The following is a 16396-nucleotide window of genomic DNA, read 5'->3' as shown; positions in this document are numbered from 1 at the left end:
CAGCCTATCCAGTCTTTCAATATAACTTGAGCCCTCCAGTCCTGGCAACATCCTTGTGAATCTTTTCTGCACCCTCTCTAGTTTCACCATGTCCTTCCTGTAGCATGGTGACCAGAAGCACACACAATACTCTGTGCAGTCTTACCAACGTCTTGTACAGCTGTTAACATGATGTCCTAACCCTTGTACTCAGTGCTCTGACTGAAGAAGGCAAGCATGCCATATGCCTTCTACACCAACCTGGTGTCCCTGTGTTGCCACTGCCATGGAACTATGTACTTGTACCTCCAGGACTCTCTGTTCAACAATACTCCCCAGGAACCTGCCATTCACTGTGTATGTCCTGCCCTGGTTTAACTTCCCAAGATGCATCACTGCACACTTGTCAGAGTTAAATTGCATCAGCCATTCCTTGACCCACTTTTCCAGTTGATTTAGATCCTGTGGTAACCTTAAACAACCTTCTTCTTTGTCCATTATACCACCAGTTTTGGTGTCATCCACAAACTTTCCCACCTACATTCTCATCCAAATCATTAATGTTCAGAGATCTCCAGTTTGAAAAATAACCCTCACTACCACCTTCTGCCTTAGACCATAAGCCTTCCTATCACCAAGCCAATTTTACACCCAATTAGCTCGCTCACCCTAGATCCCATGTGATCTAACCTTCTGCACCAGCTTACCAACTTGTACCTATTGAGTTCTTGGTCAAATAACTTGACACTCTCTTTGTACAGTATTGCTTTCATCTGACTCATTCAAACTTTTCCCTCTTTCAATGTAAATTTTGGCTTAATTGTAACACTTGCATTTTAAATACAGAAGTTCATAGATCAACACCAGAAACTTTAGCACATAATTTAGGAAGACACCTTAATGTCTGTACAGTTGGACGTGTCACCATTTGGATGAGATATTTAACTGAGGCTCCATCTCCTCTCTCTCATGATTATAAAAGATTAATAGCCACTATGAGAAGAACAGGGCAGAGGTTTTCATGTTGACCTGCATTTAATCATCAACCAACAACTCTAAGAAAGATTATTAAGTTATTTGTTCTATTGCTGTTTGTAGAAATTTGTTGTCCATCAATTTGCTGCTACTTTTCCCTTTGTCAGAAACATTAACTACGCATCAGAAGTATTTGTCTTGGAAAATGCTATAGAAGTGCATACTTCTTCTCATCAGCTTTTGTTCATTCTCTGTAGCACTATTCCATACAAAAATTAAATCTCTAATTGAACAGTCACATCACTTATCTTTAATGAACTTTTCATTTTCTTTATTGAGAATTCCACTTCAATGTTATGTGGGTGGAACCCAAGCATAACATGAATTATCTAAATCACATGAAAATCTGAATAATGCAAGTAAACATGTAAGTACTATATGTAGCTATTACATTACCCTTCACTTGCACGGATGAGTGCAGTGCCAACAACTGTCAATAAGCTAAACACCAACCAGCACAAAGCAGCCTGTTTGATTGGTGTCTCATCAACTGCCTAAAGTATTTATTCCCTCCACCACTGGTGCACAGTGGTTCAATATAGACTATCTACAAAGTGCACGCTAGTTAGTCCTATAGGATATTCCAAGAGCACCTTCCAAACTTGACCTCTATCAGCAAGGACAAGACCAGCAATGCATGGAAACATCACCACCAGCTGGTTCCCCTCCAAGCTGCAGACCATCCTGACTTGGAAATATATGGTTAATCCTTGATTGTCATTGGGTCTAAATCCTGGAACTCCCCATCTAATAGCACTGTGGGAGTACTTTCACCAAATGGACTGCAGCAGTTCAAGAAGTCAACTCGACCATATCTCAAGGGCAATTACGGATGGACAATAAATGCTGGCTTTGCCAGCAATGCCCAGATACTGAAAAAAAACCCCAACCAAGCCCAAGAAATGCTTAATGGTCAACATACCTTAGGTCCTGGATGACCGGCATGACCAGGATTCCCAGGATTCCCAGGTCTGCCCTAAGTGGAAAAAAACCAGAAATTTTATGAGCCATGTATTTGAGGATGTAAATAACTTGAGTTAGGAAAATAAAGAAAACATCAAGAGGCAATATTAAAAATGCATTGCACTAATTACACACTTCACTTACAGGGGTACCATCTTTACCAGGACGACCATCCTCACCTCGTCCACCCTAAACAAAAAGTAGATTCATGTTTAAAGACTGCTTCCTTGGAGAACCTTAAGAATAAAATCACATCAACATTTTATCAAGGGAAATAATCAAAATTTAATGATTTCAAATCACAACATGAACACAAGTTTTCATAAAATCCTCAATTTCAAAACTGAATTCCAATGATCAACTTACAGGCCCTAGGGGACTATTTACTGTTGCTATAATCATTATTTTGTCTTTTACTGTTACCATGGATGATGTGATTCTTTTTATTTTATAATATAAATAAATGTTGCCTGGGGAAAAATACTGATAACAGATATTAGATATTCTCTGTACAGCAGAAATGGGTAAATATTAATAACAGCACTTACAGGTGTTCCAGGAGACCCATTGTGTCCTCTCTCACCAGGTGGACCACGAGGACCCTAGTAAGCATGACGAACAGAAACACTCACTTCATGACATAAAATTCATTTCAACATTATTTCTGCATCAAAAAATGCTTATCTGCAATAATTAAAGAACAGGTTTATAGATGCAGTCGGTTGCTCATCAATGTGTATGAAATGGAAGGAAAAACTTGATAACCTATGTGGCAAAAGAGTCGATTTTGTCCTTCTGTTTTCGAAGATAAATACAAGGGCTGGTTCCCTGACTCAGCACCTTCCTGGGGAGCAGATGCCATAGATCAGTGCTCCTCAGGATCTTGAGAGGTCTGAACAGGATGGATGTGGAGTGGATGCTTTCTCTCATGGGAGAATCTAGAACTAGGGGTCACTGTTCAAAAAATGGACGATTGGCCATTTATACCAGAGGTGAGGCAAAAAATATTCTGTCCAAGGATCATGAGCCTTTGGAAATCTCTTCATTAAAGAGTGGTGGAAGCAGTGTCTTTAAATATTTTAAAGACAGAAATAGATAATTGGTAAACAAAGAGTAAAAATTCACTGAGGATAAGTGGGAATGTGTTGTTGAAGTTACAGTCAGATCAGCCATGATCTTATTGAATGGTGGAGCAGGTTCAAAAGGCTGACTGACCTATTTCTGCTCCTGGTTCGTATAGTTGTATGGAAAACTGTTTTGGAAATTTTATGCATGTAGCTTCAGATTACTTTTAAACCATTTAAATTAATGAGTAGAAAACCTAAATGCACTGCTTTACAACCTGGACTTCTTCTAAGCTTCTAAGATTCAAAATAGCTTTATCCAATTCAGAGAAGTAGGAATGGGGCCACTTCTTCACTGTATAGGATCACTGGTCAATGATGTCTGCATTATTGGCAAGCAAACTTTGGATCTTTTGCAGGTCCAAAATTCATTGATGATCATGTATCCAGGCAATGACATGCAAACATATGAGCAGTCCTTTTCTTCATTAAGTCCTCAAAATCTTAAGTCTCATCTTCCCTTTCTTAGGCAGTCCATTGGGATTGAGAACAACTTGCTTCCAGTCTAGTTCGGTTCAGTAAGTTCTGAAGTGGCTGATGAGATCCATGTGGGATCCCCAGATCCTATAGAGAGAAGTTACTTGACAGGTCGGGTGGATAGGTGGTATGGGAGGCACTGAGATCCTTTCACCATTTACATTGGGCTTCTGTGCATTCCCAATAAATGGACTTAAGATTCTCCATGCCATCCTAAATGTTCATTCTTCATTTAGAATGATCATGTCTCAGGGATTCCCATGAGAGGTTGGATGTTGTGCTTTTACAAGGAGCCTTTGAGAGTATCCTCGGATCATTTCCCCTCTTCACCTGAGAATATATTGTCATGACAGACATTGGAATGAAGTGTTTTTTTTGGGAGTCTGGTGGCAATTAGAGCTAGCTGCGTGTAATTTGGGCCTCACTGCTGGGGATGTTATTCAACATTTAATTAAGTAATTATCCACAATCAGCACCTGAAGTGTATTATTAGGATGTATCATCTCAAATGTATGCTACAACAAAAGGAGCATGTTAATGCTTCTTCTTAAAAGTATTCTTTGCTTTCTGACTTTATAAGTGTAAAATTGACTTCTTCCAGCCTAATGTGGTAATTTGATTTTCTATTCTATTATTTTCTTCAACAGGGCCTCCCTCTATCTCCCTGAAGCAGAAGTAAGAAAAAGGCCTCCACCAGTGCCATGGTATCCTGGATTGGAAATATATTCTGGCCTTGATAACTGCACTCATGTCCCATAAACGGATAACAAAATTAAGCAGGACAGTGCCTGCCATCCATCAATACATCACACAGCATTTAATTTAACACCAATTTTATCCATAGGAATTGGTAGTTATGCCACTGTATTTTGTTATGATAAAGGAAGAAATGGATCTGAAGGCACCAAGAGATATATACTTGCACCTTGGACACATGTGCTCCTCTCTGAGCCACCCAAGCATACAGACCATTGTTAACCAACTCTGTCGTGGCAGAGGAAAACTGAAATTGGACTGATGCTTTAGAGAGGTAGGTATTAATGAACAAATGTGTCAGTATTCATACCCTCTCTAGCTATCAATACTAAAACTCTTTGTAAAGTTTTTTTACCGCATATCCGGGCAAGCCTTTGTTTCCAGGGGAACCTGGATCTCCCTGTTTTAAAAACAGATGACAATCACCATAATTCCAACAATAACATCCAGAAATCTTAATTATTTAGTTCTCTTTACTTTAAAAATAAATTGGTGATGCTTTTTAAAATCAAAAATAAATTGGGATAATTACCTTTGGGCCTGGAGTTCCTGCTTCACCTTTGCTACCATCACGTCCATTGAAACCCTGTCAAAGACACAGATAATTAATTTGACAAGGTGGCGCCTGAGAGGGGTGACTTTTTGTGTACAGCTCCCAATGGAATTATAAGGTACTCCTGTTTACAACGACGACACTGCAGACACAGACACTGCAGTAAGCAACATGGTTTCGAGTCATTTAAAAAGAAACTAGCGATCTTAAGAACCTGCAGTATCTGGAAGCTCAGGGAACATCTCCATTGTTTCAGAAAATGTGGCTGCAGGCAAAACTGAAATGCAGGGCCCTAAGATCCCCCTCTCTACCATCCTCCTGGCTCATATAGTCTCTGGAAAATAAAATTGAAGATCTCAGAGCAAGACTGCAGTACCAGAGGGACACCAGGGACTGTTGTGTACTCTGCTTCACAGAGACATTGCTCACCCCCAGCATTCCAGACACAGTGCTCCAGCCCAAGGGCTTCACCATCCACTGCATGGACTGGATGGGGGTGTCAGGTAAAGGCACAGGTGGCGGGGTTTGCTTCATGATTAACTCTTCGTGGTGCACAGACATGGTGGTTTGGTCTCAGTCCTGCTCCCCCGATCTGGAACATCTGGCAGTCAAGTGTCGTCCATTATATCTGCCGAGGGAGTTCTCCGCCATCATACTGGTAGCAGTGTATATTCCACCCCGACAAATGTCAAGCTGGCACTGGAGGAGCTGAGCACTGTGATCAGTGTTCATGAGACAGCACACCCTGATGCCCTCCCAACCATCGTGGGGGACTTCAACCAGGCTATCTTGAAGATGTCTCTGACAAACTACCACCAACATATCACCTGTGGTACCAGAGGAGCCAACACACTCGATCACTGTTACACCACCATCAAGAACGCTTACAGTGCCATCCCGCGCCCGCACTTTGGCAGGTCCGATCACCTGGCTGTTCTTCTACTCCCGGCATATAGGCAGAGACTGAGGACCACAGCACCAGTGGTGAGGACTGCGAAGGTATGGTCAAGGGAGGCGGAGGTGGAGAAGAGTTTACAGGACTGCTTTGAATCGATGGACTGGACCATATTCAGGGATTCATCTTCGGATCTGAATGAATATGCCACGGCGGTCACCGACGAGTGTGTACCATCGAGAACATACTGAGTTTTTCCAAACCAGAAGCCCTGGATAAACCAGGAGATTCACGGTCTGCTGAGGGCTCAATCTGTGGTGTTGAAGTCCGGCGATCCTGAACCCTACAAGAAGTCCTGGTACGATCTACGGAAGGCCATCGTGAGAATCAAAAGGCAATTCCATGGGAAGTTAGAGACACAATTGGATGCACGACAGCCGTGGCAGGGTTTGCATGCCATTACTTCCTATAAGGTGAAACCTAACAGCATAAATGGCAGTGATGCTTCACTCTTTGATGAGCTCAACACCTTTTATGCATGCTTTGAAACGGAGAATAACACTCCACCTGTGTGAATTCCCACAGCATTTGGTGACCCTGTGATCTCTGTCTCGGAGGCTGATGACAAAACATCCTTCAAGAGGGTGAACCCTCACAAGGCATCAGGCCCCAACGGTATACCTGGCAGGTACTGAGAATTTTTGCCGACCAACTGTCTGGAGTGTTCAAGGACATCTTCAACCTCTCACTGCTGCAGTCGGAGGTTCCCACCTGCTTCAAAAGGGCATCAATTATACCGGTGCCCAAGACTATCGCCCAGTAGCACTCACATCTGTGATGAAGTGCCTTGAGAGGTTGGTCATGGCTAGAATTAACTCCTGCCTGAGCAAGGACCTGGACCCGCTGCAGTTTGCCTACCGCCACAACAGGTCTACAGTGGATGCAATCTCACTGGTTCTCCACTCGGCTTTGGAGCACCTAGACAACAGCAAAACGTATGTCAGGCTGTTGTTTACCCATTACAGCTCAGCGTTCAACGCCATCATCCCTTCAGTGTTAACCAACAAGCTTCAAACCCTGTACCTCCCTCTGCAACTGGATTCTCGACTGCCTTATCGGGAGATCATAATCAGTGCAGATCGGTAGTAATGTCTCCTCCTTGCTGACAATCAACACAGGCTCACGTCAAGGATGCGTGCTTAGCCCATTGCTCTATTCTCTCTACACTCATAACTGTGTGGTTAGGGACCGCTCAAACGCCATCTATAAACTTGCCGATGACACCACTGTTGGCAGAATCTCAGATGGCGATGAGGAGGAGTACAGGAGTGAGATAGATTGGCTGGTTGAGCACTCAACATCAGCAAGACCAAGGAATTGATTGTGGACTTCAGGAAGGGGAGGTCAGGAGAACTCACACCAGCATTCATTGAGGAGTCAGCAGTGGAAAGGGTGAGCAGCTTTAAGTTTCTGGGCGTCAACATCTCGGAGGATCTATCTTGGATCCAACACATTGATGCAATCACGAAGAAGGCATGCCCAGCGGCTCTACTTCATTAGGAGTTTGAGGAGATTGATATGTCCAGCCCGGAGAGACGAAGGAGAAAAGGGTCCCTCACAGGTACGGGCTAACTGTTTAAAAAGCTTGTGTGTTTTTGAGGGCTTTTTCTTGCAGAATCGGCCCAGAGAGATGGAGGAGCAGTGGGTCCCTCACAGGTACGGGCTAACTGATTAAAAAGCTCCAGTGTTTCGTGTGTTTTCGCGGGCATTTTTTTCTTGCAGAACTAAGGAGGGCCAATAAAGAGGTGGTTGTTTAAAGTGGAGCGGCCATTGTCGGAGTGGCCCGAGTCAGAGTGGTAAGGCTTTGGCTCAACAGGCTTTGGCGAGAACAGGCAAGAGGAGAGGTAAGTGGGTAAGTTGACTTCTTTTTCCTTGTTAAGTTCTTGTAGAATTAGGTGGCATGTCTGCAGGGTTAGTGCTTTGTTCAGGGTGTCAGATGTGGGAATCCTGGGAGACTTCCAGCCTCCCCGATGGCCACATCTGCGCCAGGTGCGCCGAGATGCAGCTCCTTAGAGACCATGTCAGGGAACTGGAGCTGTAGCTTGATGACCCACGGCTTGTTAGGGAAAGTGAGGAGGTGATAGACAGGAGCTACAGGGAGGTAGCCATCCCTAGGCTACAGGAGTCAGATAACTGGGTCACTGTCAGGAGAGGGAAAGGAAACGCCCAGATAGTGGAGAGCACCCCTGTGGCTGTCCCCTTCAGCAATAAGTATATCGTTTCGGATGCTGTGGAGGGGGATGACCTGACAGCGGACGGCCACGGTGACTGGGTATCTGGTGCTGAGCCTGGTCCTGTTGTACAGAAGGGAAGGACGGAGAAGAGGAATGCGGTAGTCATAGGGGATTCCATAGTGAGGGGAACGAACAGGAGATTCTGTGGGCCTGATAGAGACACCCGCATGATGTGTTGCCTCCCAGGTGCCAGGGTATGGGATGTCTCGGATTGGGTCCAGAGTATTCTGAAGGGAGAGGGCGAGCAGCCAGAAGTCTTGGTACATGTTGGTACCAATGACGAAGGTAGAAATAGGGAGGAGGTCCTGAAGAGAGAATACAGGGAGTTAGGAAGGAAGCCGAGAAGCAGGACCTCCAGGGTAGTAATCACAGGATTGCTGCCTGTGCCATGTGCTAGAGAGGGCAAGAATAGCAGGATCAGGCAGATGAATGTGTGCCTGAGAGGCTGGTGCAGGGGGCAGGGCTTCAGATTCTTGGATCATTGGGATCTCTTCTGGGGAAAGTATGACCTGTACAAAAAGGACAGGTTACACCTGAACCCGAAGGGGACCAATATCCTAGCAGGCAGGTTTAATAGAGCTGTTAGGGAGGGTTTAAACTAATTTGGCAGGGGGATGGGAACCGGAGTGATAGGGCTGAGGAAGGGGAAAACAGTAATAAATCAAAGATAGGGCACAGTAAAGAGGACAGGAAGGACAGGCAGCTGATGGGGCAAATTTGCATCGTGGGATGAGTTGCAGTGCAATAGAATTGCAGTGCAATCAAAGCAAAAGTACCAAATACTGGACTTAAAGTATTATACTTAAATGCACGCAGCATAAAAAATAAGGTGGATAATCTTGAAATACAGCTACAGATTGGCAGGTATGATGTTGTGGCCATCACTAAGACGTGGCTAAAGGATGGATGTCTTTGGGAGCTGAACATCCAAGGATACATGGTGTATTGGAAGGATAGGCAGGTAGGCAGAAGGGGTGGCGTGGCTTTGCTGGTAAGAAATAATATTAGGATCCAATACCCCCTATTACTTTTCAATGGTTCTCTCAAACTATATCATGTTTAAACTTGGAAAAAATTAGGAGTGGTACTGTTGATCCTTCACTTAAATTTGAGGAAGTTTGGAGTCCATTTATTGAATATTTTCACATGATATAGATCCCCTTATAATAACCTTTCAATTTAGAGGAACGGAGTTGACGACATAATATTGCTCTGTTTCTATTGAGAAATTTTAGTCCAGTTTTTTTTTCTGTTTTTTTTAATTTTCTTTTCTTTAGCTTAGTTTGGTTTGATATATTGTTTATAATTTTTCTTATTGTTTTGGGGATTTTTTTTTCTTTCTTTTATATTTTATAATAAATCTTTTTCTTTTATATTATATTCATTCACTAACAGATTGTTGGATCCACAGATTTTTTTTATACTTTGTTGTTCTTTATGATTATCCATGTCATGATTGTTCTCCTGATCTCTTTGTATTACATGTATAAACATTGATATATTAATCTGTACTAATTTGAAAACTAATAAAGAGAGAAAGAGAAAGAGAGAGAAAGAGAGAGAGAAAGAGAGAGAGAGAGAGAGAGAGAAAGAGAGAGAGAGAGAGAGAAAGAGAAAGAGGGAAGGAAAGAGGGAAAGAAAGAGAGAAAGAAAAAAAAGAAAAGAAAAAAAGAATATTAATTATTAGAAAGAGGTGACGTAGGATTGGAAGGTGTAAAATCTTTATGGGTTGAGTTAAGAAATCGTAAGGGTAAAAGGACCCTGATGGCAGTTATATACAGGCCTCCAAACAGCTGTCATGATGTGGACTACAAATTACAACAGGAAATAGAAAAGACTTGTCAGAAGGGGAATGTTATGATAATTGTGGCGGATTTTAACATGCGAGTGGATTGGGAAAATCAGGTTGGTACTGGATCTCAAGAGAGAGAATTTGTAGAACGTCTTACAGGATGGCTTTTTAGAACAGCTTGTTGTTGAGCCCACTAGGGGATCAGCTGTACTGGATTGGGTATTGTGTAATGAACCAGAGGTGATGAGAGAGCTTAAGGTGAAAGAACCCTTAGGAGGCAGTGATCGCAACATGACTGAGTTCACTTTGAAATTTGAGAAGGAGAAGCTGGAATCCAATGTGTCGGATTGCAGTGGAGTAAAGGAAATTACAGTGGCATGGGAGAGGAACTGGCCAAAGTTGACTGGAAAGGGACACTAGCGGGAAGGACGGCAGAGCAGAAATAGCTGGAGTTTCTGTGAGAAGTGAGGAAAGTGCAAGACAGATATATTCCAAAAAAAAATTTTCAAATGGAAAAAGGACACAACCGTGGCTGACAAGAGAAGTCAAAGCCAAAGTAAAAGCAAAGGAGAGGGCATACAAGGAAGCAAAAATTAGTGGGAAAATAGAGGATTGGGAAGCTTTTAAAAACTTATAAAAGGTGATTAGGAAGGAAAAGATGAACTATGAAAGGAAGCTAGCAAATAATATCAAAGAGGATACTAAAAGCTTTTTCAAGTATATAAAGAGAAAAGACAGGTGAGAGTAGATACAGGACCGATAGAAAACAATGCTGGAGAAATTGTAATGGGAGACAAGGAGATGGCAGAGGAACTGAATGAGTATTTTGCATCAGCCTTCACTGAGGAAGACATCAGCAGTATACTGGACACTCAAGGGTATCAGTGAAGAGAAGTGTGTGCAGTCACAGTTACAACAGAGAAGGTACTCAGGAAGCTAAATGGTCTAAGGGTAGATAAATATCCTGGACCAGATGGAATGCACCCTTGTGTTCTGAAGGAAGTAGCTGTAGAGATTGCGGAGGCTTTAGTAATGATCTTTCAAGAATCAATAGATTCTGGCATGGTTCCGGAGGAATGGAAAATTGCAAATGTCACCCTGCTATTTAAGAAGGATGCGAGGCAGCAAAAAGGAAATCATAGACCTGGTAGCCTGACATCAGTGGTTGGGAAGTTGTTGGAGTCGATTGTCAAGGATGAGGTTACATGACAAGATAGGCCGAACTCAGCATAGTTTCTTTAAAGGAAAATCCTGCCTGACAAACCTATTGCAATTTTTGGAGGAAATTATAAGAAGGCTAGACAAAGGAGATGCAGTGGATGTTGTGTATTTGGATTTTCTGAAGGCCTTTGATAAGGTGCTGCACCTGAGGCTGCTAAACAAGATAAGAGCCCATGGAATTACAGGAAAGTTACAAGCATGGATAGAGCATTGGCTGACTGGCAGGAAACAGAGTGGGAACAAAGGGATCCCATTCTGGTTGGCTGCCGTTTACCAGTGGTGTTCCGCAGGGGTCCGTGTTGGGGCCGCTTCTTTTTACATTGTATATCAATGATTTGGATATTGGAATAAATGGCTTTGTGGCTAAGTTTGCCGATGATACAAAGATAGGTGGAGGGGCGGTAGTGTTGAGGAAACGGAGACTCTGCAGAGAGACTTGGATAGACTAGGAGAATGGGCAAAGAAGTGGCGAATAAAATACAATGTTGGAAAGTGTATGGTCATGCACTTTGGTAGAAGAAATAAACGGGCATACTATTATTTAAATAGGGAGAAAATTCAAAATTCAGAGACGCAAAGGGACTTGGGAGTCCTCGTGCAGGATATCCTAAAAGTTAACCTCCAGGTTGAGTCGGTGGTGAAGAAGGCGAATGCAATGTTGGCATTCATTTCTAGAGGAATAGAATTTAAGAGCAGGGATGTGATGTTGAGGCTCTATAAGGCATTGGTAAGATCTCACTTGGAGTACTGTGTGCAGTTTTGTGCTCCTTATTTAAGAAAGGATGTGCTGACATTGGAGAGGGTTCAGAGAAGATTCACTAGAATAATGCCAGGAATGAGAGGGTTAACATATGAGGAACGTTTGATGGCTCTTGGGCTGTACTCCTTGGAGTTCAGAAGAAAGAGGCGGGACCTCATAGAAACATTTTGAATGTTAAAAGGCCTGGATAGAGTAGATGTGGCAAAGTTGTTTCCCATGGTAGGGGAATCTAGTACAAGAGGGCACGACTTTGGGATTAAAGGGTGCCCATTCAGAACAGAGATGCGGAGAAATTTCTTTAGCCAGAGAGTGGTGAATCTGTGGAATTTGTTGCCGTGGGCAGCTGTGGAGGCAAAGTCATTGGGTGTATTTAAGGCAGAGATTGATGGATATCTGAGTAGCCAGGGCATCAAAGGTTATGGTGAGAAGGCGGGGGAGTGGGACTAAATGGGAGAATGGATCAGCTCATGATAGAATGGCGGAGCAGACTCGATGGGCCAAATGGCCAACTGCTGCTCCTTTGTCTTATGGTCACCAAAGACTCTTGCAGATTTCTACGGATGTACAGTGAAGAGCATTCTGACTGGTTGCATCACCGCCTGGTATGGAGGCTGCAATGTGCAGGATCGAAAGAGGCTGCAGAGGGTTGTAGACTCAGCCAGCTCCATCACAGGCACAACCCTCCCCGCCATCGAGGACACCTTCAAGAGGCGGTGCCTCAAGAAGGTGACATCCATCACTAAAGATCCTCACCATCTGCGATATTCCCTCTTCACGTTACTACCAATGGGGAGGTGGTAAAAGGAGCCTGAAGACCCAAACTCAATGTTTCAGGAACAGCTTCTTCCCCTCCACCATCAGGTTTCTGAATGGTCCATGCACCTCGTTATTCCTCTTTTGCACTATTTATTTATTTTTGTAACTTATTGTAATTTTTATGTCTTGCACTATACTGCTGCCGCAAAACAATAAATTTCACAACATACGTCAGTGATAATAAACCTGATTCTGATTCAATATACATACATTGCTACAATGTTAAGCATAAGGCATGCTGTTAAAATAAATGATTGTTAATGATTATGTTAATATTGATATTATCCCATTATAATTATGCAATTAAAAGACAAAAGAGTTGATCCTGGATACTTACTCTATGTCCTTTAATTCCAGGCATGCCAAGTCTTCCAGAAAGACCAGGAGGACCCTTTAAGAAGAGAAATGGCATTGTCTTTGAATACATTTCTATAAACAATACAATGTGAGTGTCACGCTCAGAGTTCTGCCACTACCATGAATAAGGCTGCGTAAACTCCTAGCCCAACTTTTTAAGATAGCTAAGAATAGAGGTGGATGTTGTCAGAAAACGTATGATATTTTTGTGGCGTAGTTAAGCTTCATACAGTACACTGCTCTGTCAAAGGCCCTCACAAGAGCATTGGCTTAACATGATTGTCAACACCGTAAACCAGCAGCTTTGTGAGTAGTCTGGACTCACACCTGGCCTTGCAGGAAACGCAGTATTTCATCACCATGATGATATCATACCTCCAAAGATCAAACTATAAGGAAGGATTACACAAGCTAGAGCTATATCTGCTGGAATTCAGAAGTTTAAGGGCTAATTTGATCAAAGCCTTCAATATATGGTGGATAAATAAAAGGTTCTACTAATATAGAATCTAAAATATTGATCATGATCTTTATGAACCACACACAAATGCATCTAAAATGAATTAAAAACTTAGTGAAACTGTTGTATCTTCATGAAGCACAGGGGGTACCTCATTGCTAAGGAGGCAATAGAAAGAATTAAAAAATCTCTTAATAAATATATTTTAACCGGCTGTGACAAGCTCTTAAAGCCTATAACAGCTGGTTAATATTGGTAGTGAACATAGCTTGGAGACCCTTTTAAATAATTTGATGTGGTCTCTAAGAATATCGCCAACTCCTTTATCAAAAACAATTAATTTATTCTTCCATGCAGTCAATTTGTATTTTTTTAATCTGTGTTACTTATCATCTAACAATGCAAATTGCATGTTCACCTGCAGAGACAATTATACATTAATTTTCTATTTAATCTTTACTTACCGGCAGACCTTGTGCTCCTCTGTTCCCATCTTTTCCTGGATGGCCGGGTGAACCCTAATTTTAAACAACATAAAATTAGTTGTTATTGCAGATTAGAGGTGGCAACTTTAAAAACTGCTGTTGAACTGCATGCTGATGACACAAGCACTTTATAGACATTGGGAAATTCAAAGACCTCGGGGGAAAACAGGCTGTCAACTTGCCATGAAACCATTTCATTGTACTGGAAAAGACCAATTTCACTCTCCTTATTTCAAACATTGGCAAAATACAGTGAAGTAATGAATTGGTTAGGTTCAGGATGAGGAAATTGTGAAATTAGTCAAATGAATCAATAGAGATTAAAGATAAATGCATAGCATGAAATCTCTGTAGCGTTCAGATTCAAAAACATCAAAGACCAAAGACATGCATCTCTTCAACTCCTGAGGGAGGCTACAATTACATCAAATGGACATACTGTAGCAAAGACCAAAAGACGATTGTCTAAAATCTTGATGTATTGGGTCAATTATTACATCAATGGTTAATACACATCTCAAATGCCCTCCAAAAACAATCACTGGGATTGCAAGGTATGAGTAACACTTGCCTATTCATGGTCACAAAGATGCACATCAAATTTGTGCTGCCTGCTGATTATTGTGATTGCAGCATCCAGTCCATATTAACCAGGGCATCGATGGACTTCAGCATGGGTAATTAGTACAGATTAAGATAGGTTGGACCTAGGGGGAAGCTGAATGTGGCTGCAGAATATGCTGGCACATGTTCCATGAATGAAGCTGCTGGGAACTGGTACAAAAAGGAAAAACATGAAAGAGAATGGGCTACAAGTTTTTTGGCATTGACTGGAAGACCTGAGAGACATGGAGGAAAGCAGATGTGCCCTATGTTGGCAGGGAACGAGGAAATCCTCTGTTGGCTCCAAAGGTATGAAGAGTGTATGTCTCTAGAGAATTATTTCAGAATCTGAGTGCAGCACTGTAAGGAGTTCAGTGGTGTCACACAACTAAATATCAGTAAATAAATTTTCAAATGCCTAATGTGCTGCCCGACACTCCCACTGCCCAATTCGCCACAACCCCATCACCCACCCACAATTACTATGAATGAGAACTCATACCCCAACATTCGATGCATTACTGCACTACCACTCACTTAGTAATGGTGAAAGCCTCTCACCCACATTTCACAGAACTGTCATATTACCCAAACACTTAGCACATTTCTCAATGGCACACTCCTCTCTTTTGAAAGATAAGGTTTGCACAATCCAAGGCAACAGGAGTTAACCACAGGCGGCGTGTGCACCAACTTGTCCTTTCCAAATAAGATGCTGCTTATCATCACTGAAACAATTCCCACAGAGGTTGCAAACAGTGGACTGAAAAATTTGACTATATCCTCATACCAAAGCATGATTTTACTCCACAGTCCATCATACACCAAACCCCAATCCCTCTTCAATCTCTTCCCTTCTCTTATTTAAAAGGTACAGATGCAATGAGTTACACCTTGCACTATTCCCCCCACCCATCTCCATGCAATACTATCTAACTCTAGTGCCTTCATGATTTCAAATACCCCAGGAAGTGGGGGAGCAGCAAGAAAGCCCTCATGATGAAGATAAAACTTCATTCAATTTCAGTCAGAGCTACCAGTTCAGATAATGACAATGAACATAGCTTGGAGGATATCCATGTAGCAAGATGTTGGATATAACTAGCTTGCAGCTAATGCATGGGCAAAGATAGCATGAGCTCTTACCCAGAAGGCAAATTTACACTTGATTTCTGCTCCAGGAACACAAATAAAGACGCCAATGACACAAGCTACAGAATGCAGCTGAAGGGAATGCACAATGGTGTATTCATTGTGCATTCCCACCGGACAGGTTTATATTCCAAGGAAAATCTGCATTCAAGGAGAATGAAGAGTCCAGAATTTACTTGGCACAAGACTTTTATAAAATATCTTTATTATTCACATGTACACTGAAACACAGTGAAATGCATCTTTTGTGTAGAGTGTTATGGGGGCCAGCCCACAAGTGTCGCCACACTTCTGGCGCCAACAAAGCATGCCCACAACTTCCTAACTCATACGGCTTTGGAATGTGGGAGGAAACCAGAGCACCCGGAGGAAACTCATGCAGTCGCGGGGAGAATGTACAAACTCCTTACAGACAGCGGCAGGAATTGAACCCAGGTCGCAGACACTGTAATTGCGTTACGCTAACCGCTACACTACTATGTCTAGAGCTCATCCTTTCTACTAAAGGAGTGAAAGTTATTTCCATTGTTTCATTTGCAGACCCTACCCCAAATGTCAGTATCTCAACTTCCAGTATTAGTGGTTGCTTATGCTTCCATGAGTACTGCAGAGGAAAGTACAAATGCTGCCATACAAAGCTCAAAATTCAGCCAATGTGGCTGTGAATTGCATAT

The 16396-nt window shown here is 42.4% G+C and overlaps 1 protein-coding gene across 1 annotated transcript in view; it reads right to left on the bottom strand.

Moving 5' to 3' along the window:
* The window catches only part of LOC127574545 (collagen alpha-1(III) chain-like), a 124037-nt gene that overhangs the window by 62301 nt on the left and 45340 nt on the right, over positions 1–16396 (bottom strand). Inside the window, exons 9-15 of the mRNA XM_052023607.1 lie at positions 13947–14000; positions 13003–13056; positions 4867–4920; positions 4690–4734; positions 2526–2579; positions 2122–2166; positions 1937–1990 (exon numbers count right to left, since the gene is read on the bottom strand). Coding sequence (XP_051879567.1) covers positions 1937–1990; positions 2122–2166; positions 2526–2579; positions 4690–4734; positions 4867–4920; positions 13003–13056; positions 13947–14000 — 360 coding nt within the window. The remainder of the gene's footprint in view (positions 1–1936; positions 1991–2121; positions 2167–2525; positions 2580–4689; positions 4735–4866; positions 4921–13002; positions 13057–13946; positions 14001–16396) is intronic.

Source organism: Pristis pectinata, chromosome 1 (assembly GCF_009764475.1).
Source record: "Pristis pectinata isolate sPriPec2 chromosome 1, sPriPec2.1.pri, whole genome shotgun sequence".
NCBI lineage: Eukaryota > Metazoa > Chordata > Chondrichthyes > Rhinopristiformes > Pristidae > Pristis > Pristis pectinata.
Note: the sequence above shows the minus strand (reverse complement) of the source record. Positions and strands in the feature narration are given on the sequence as shown.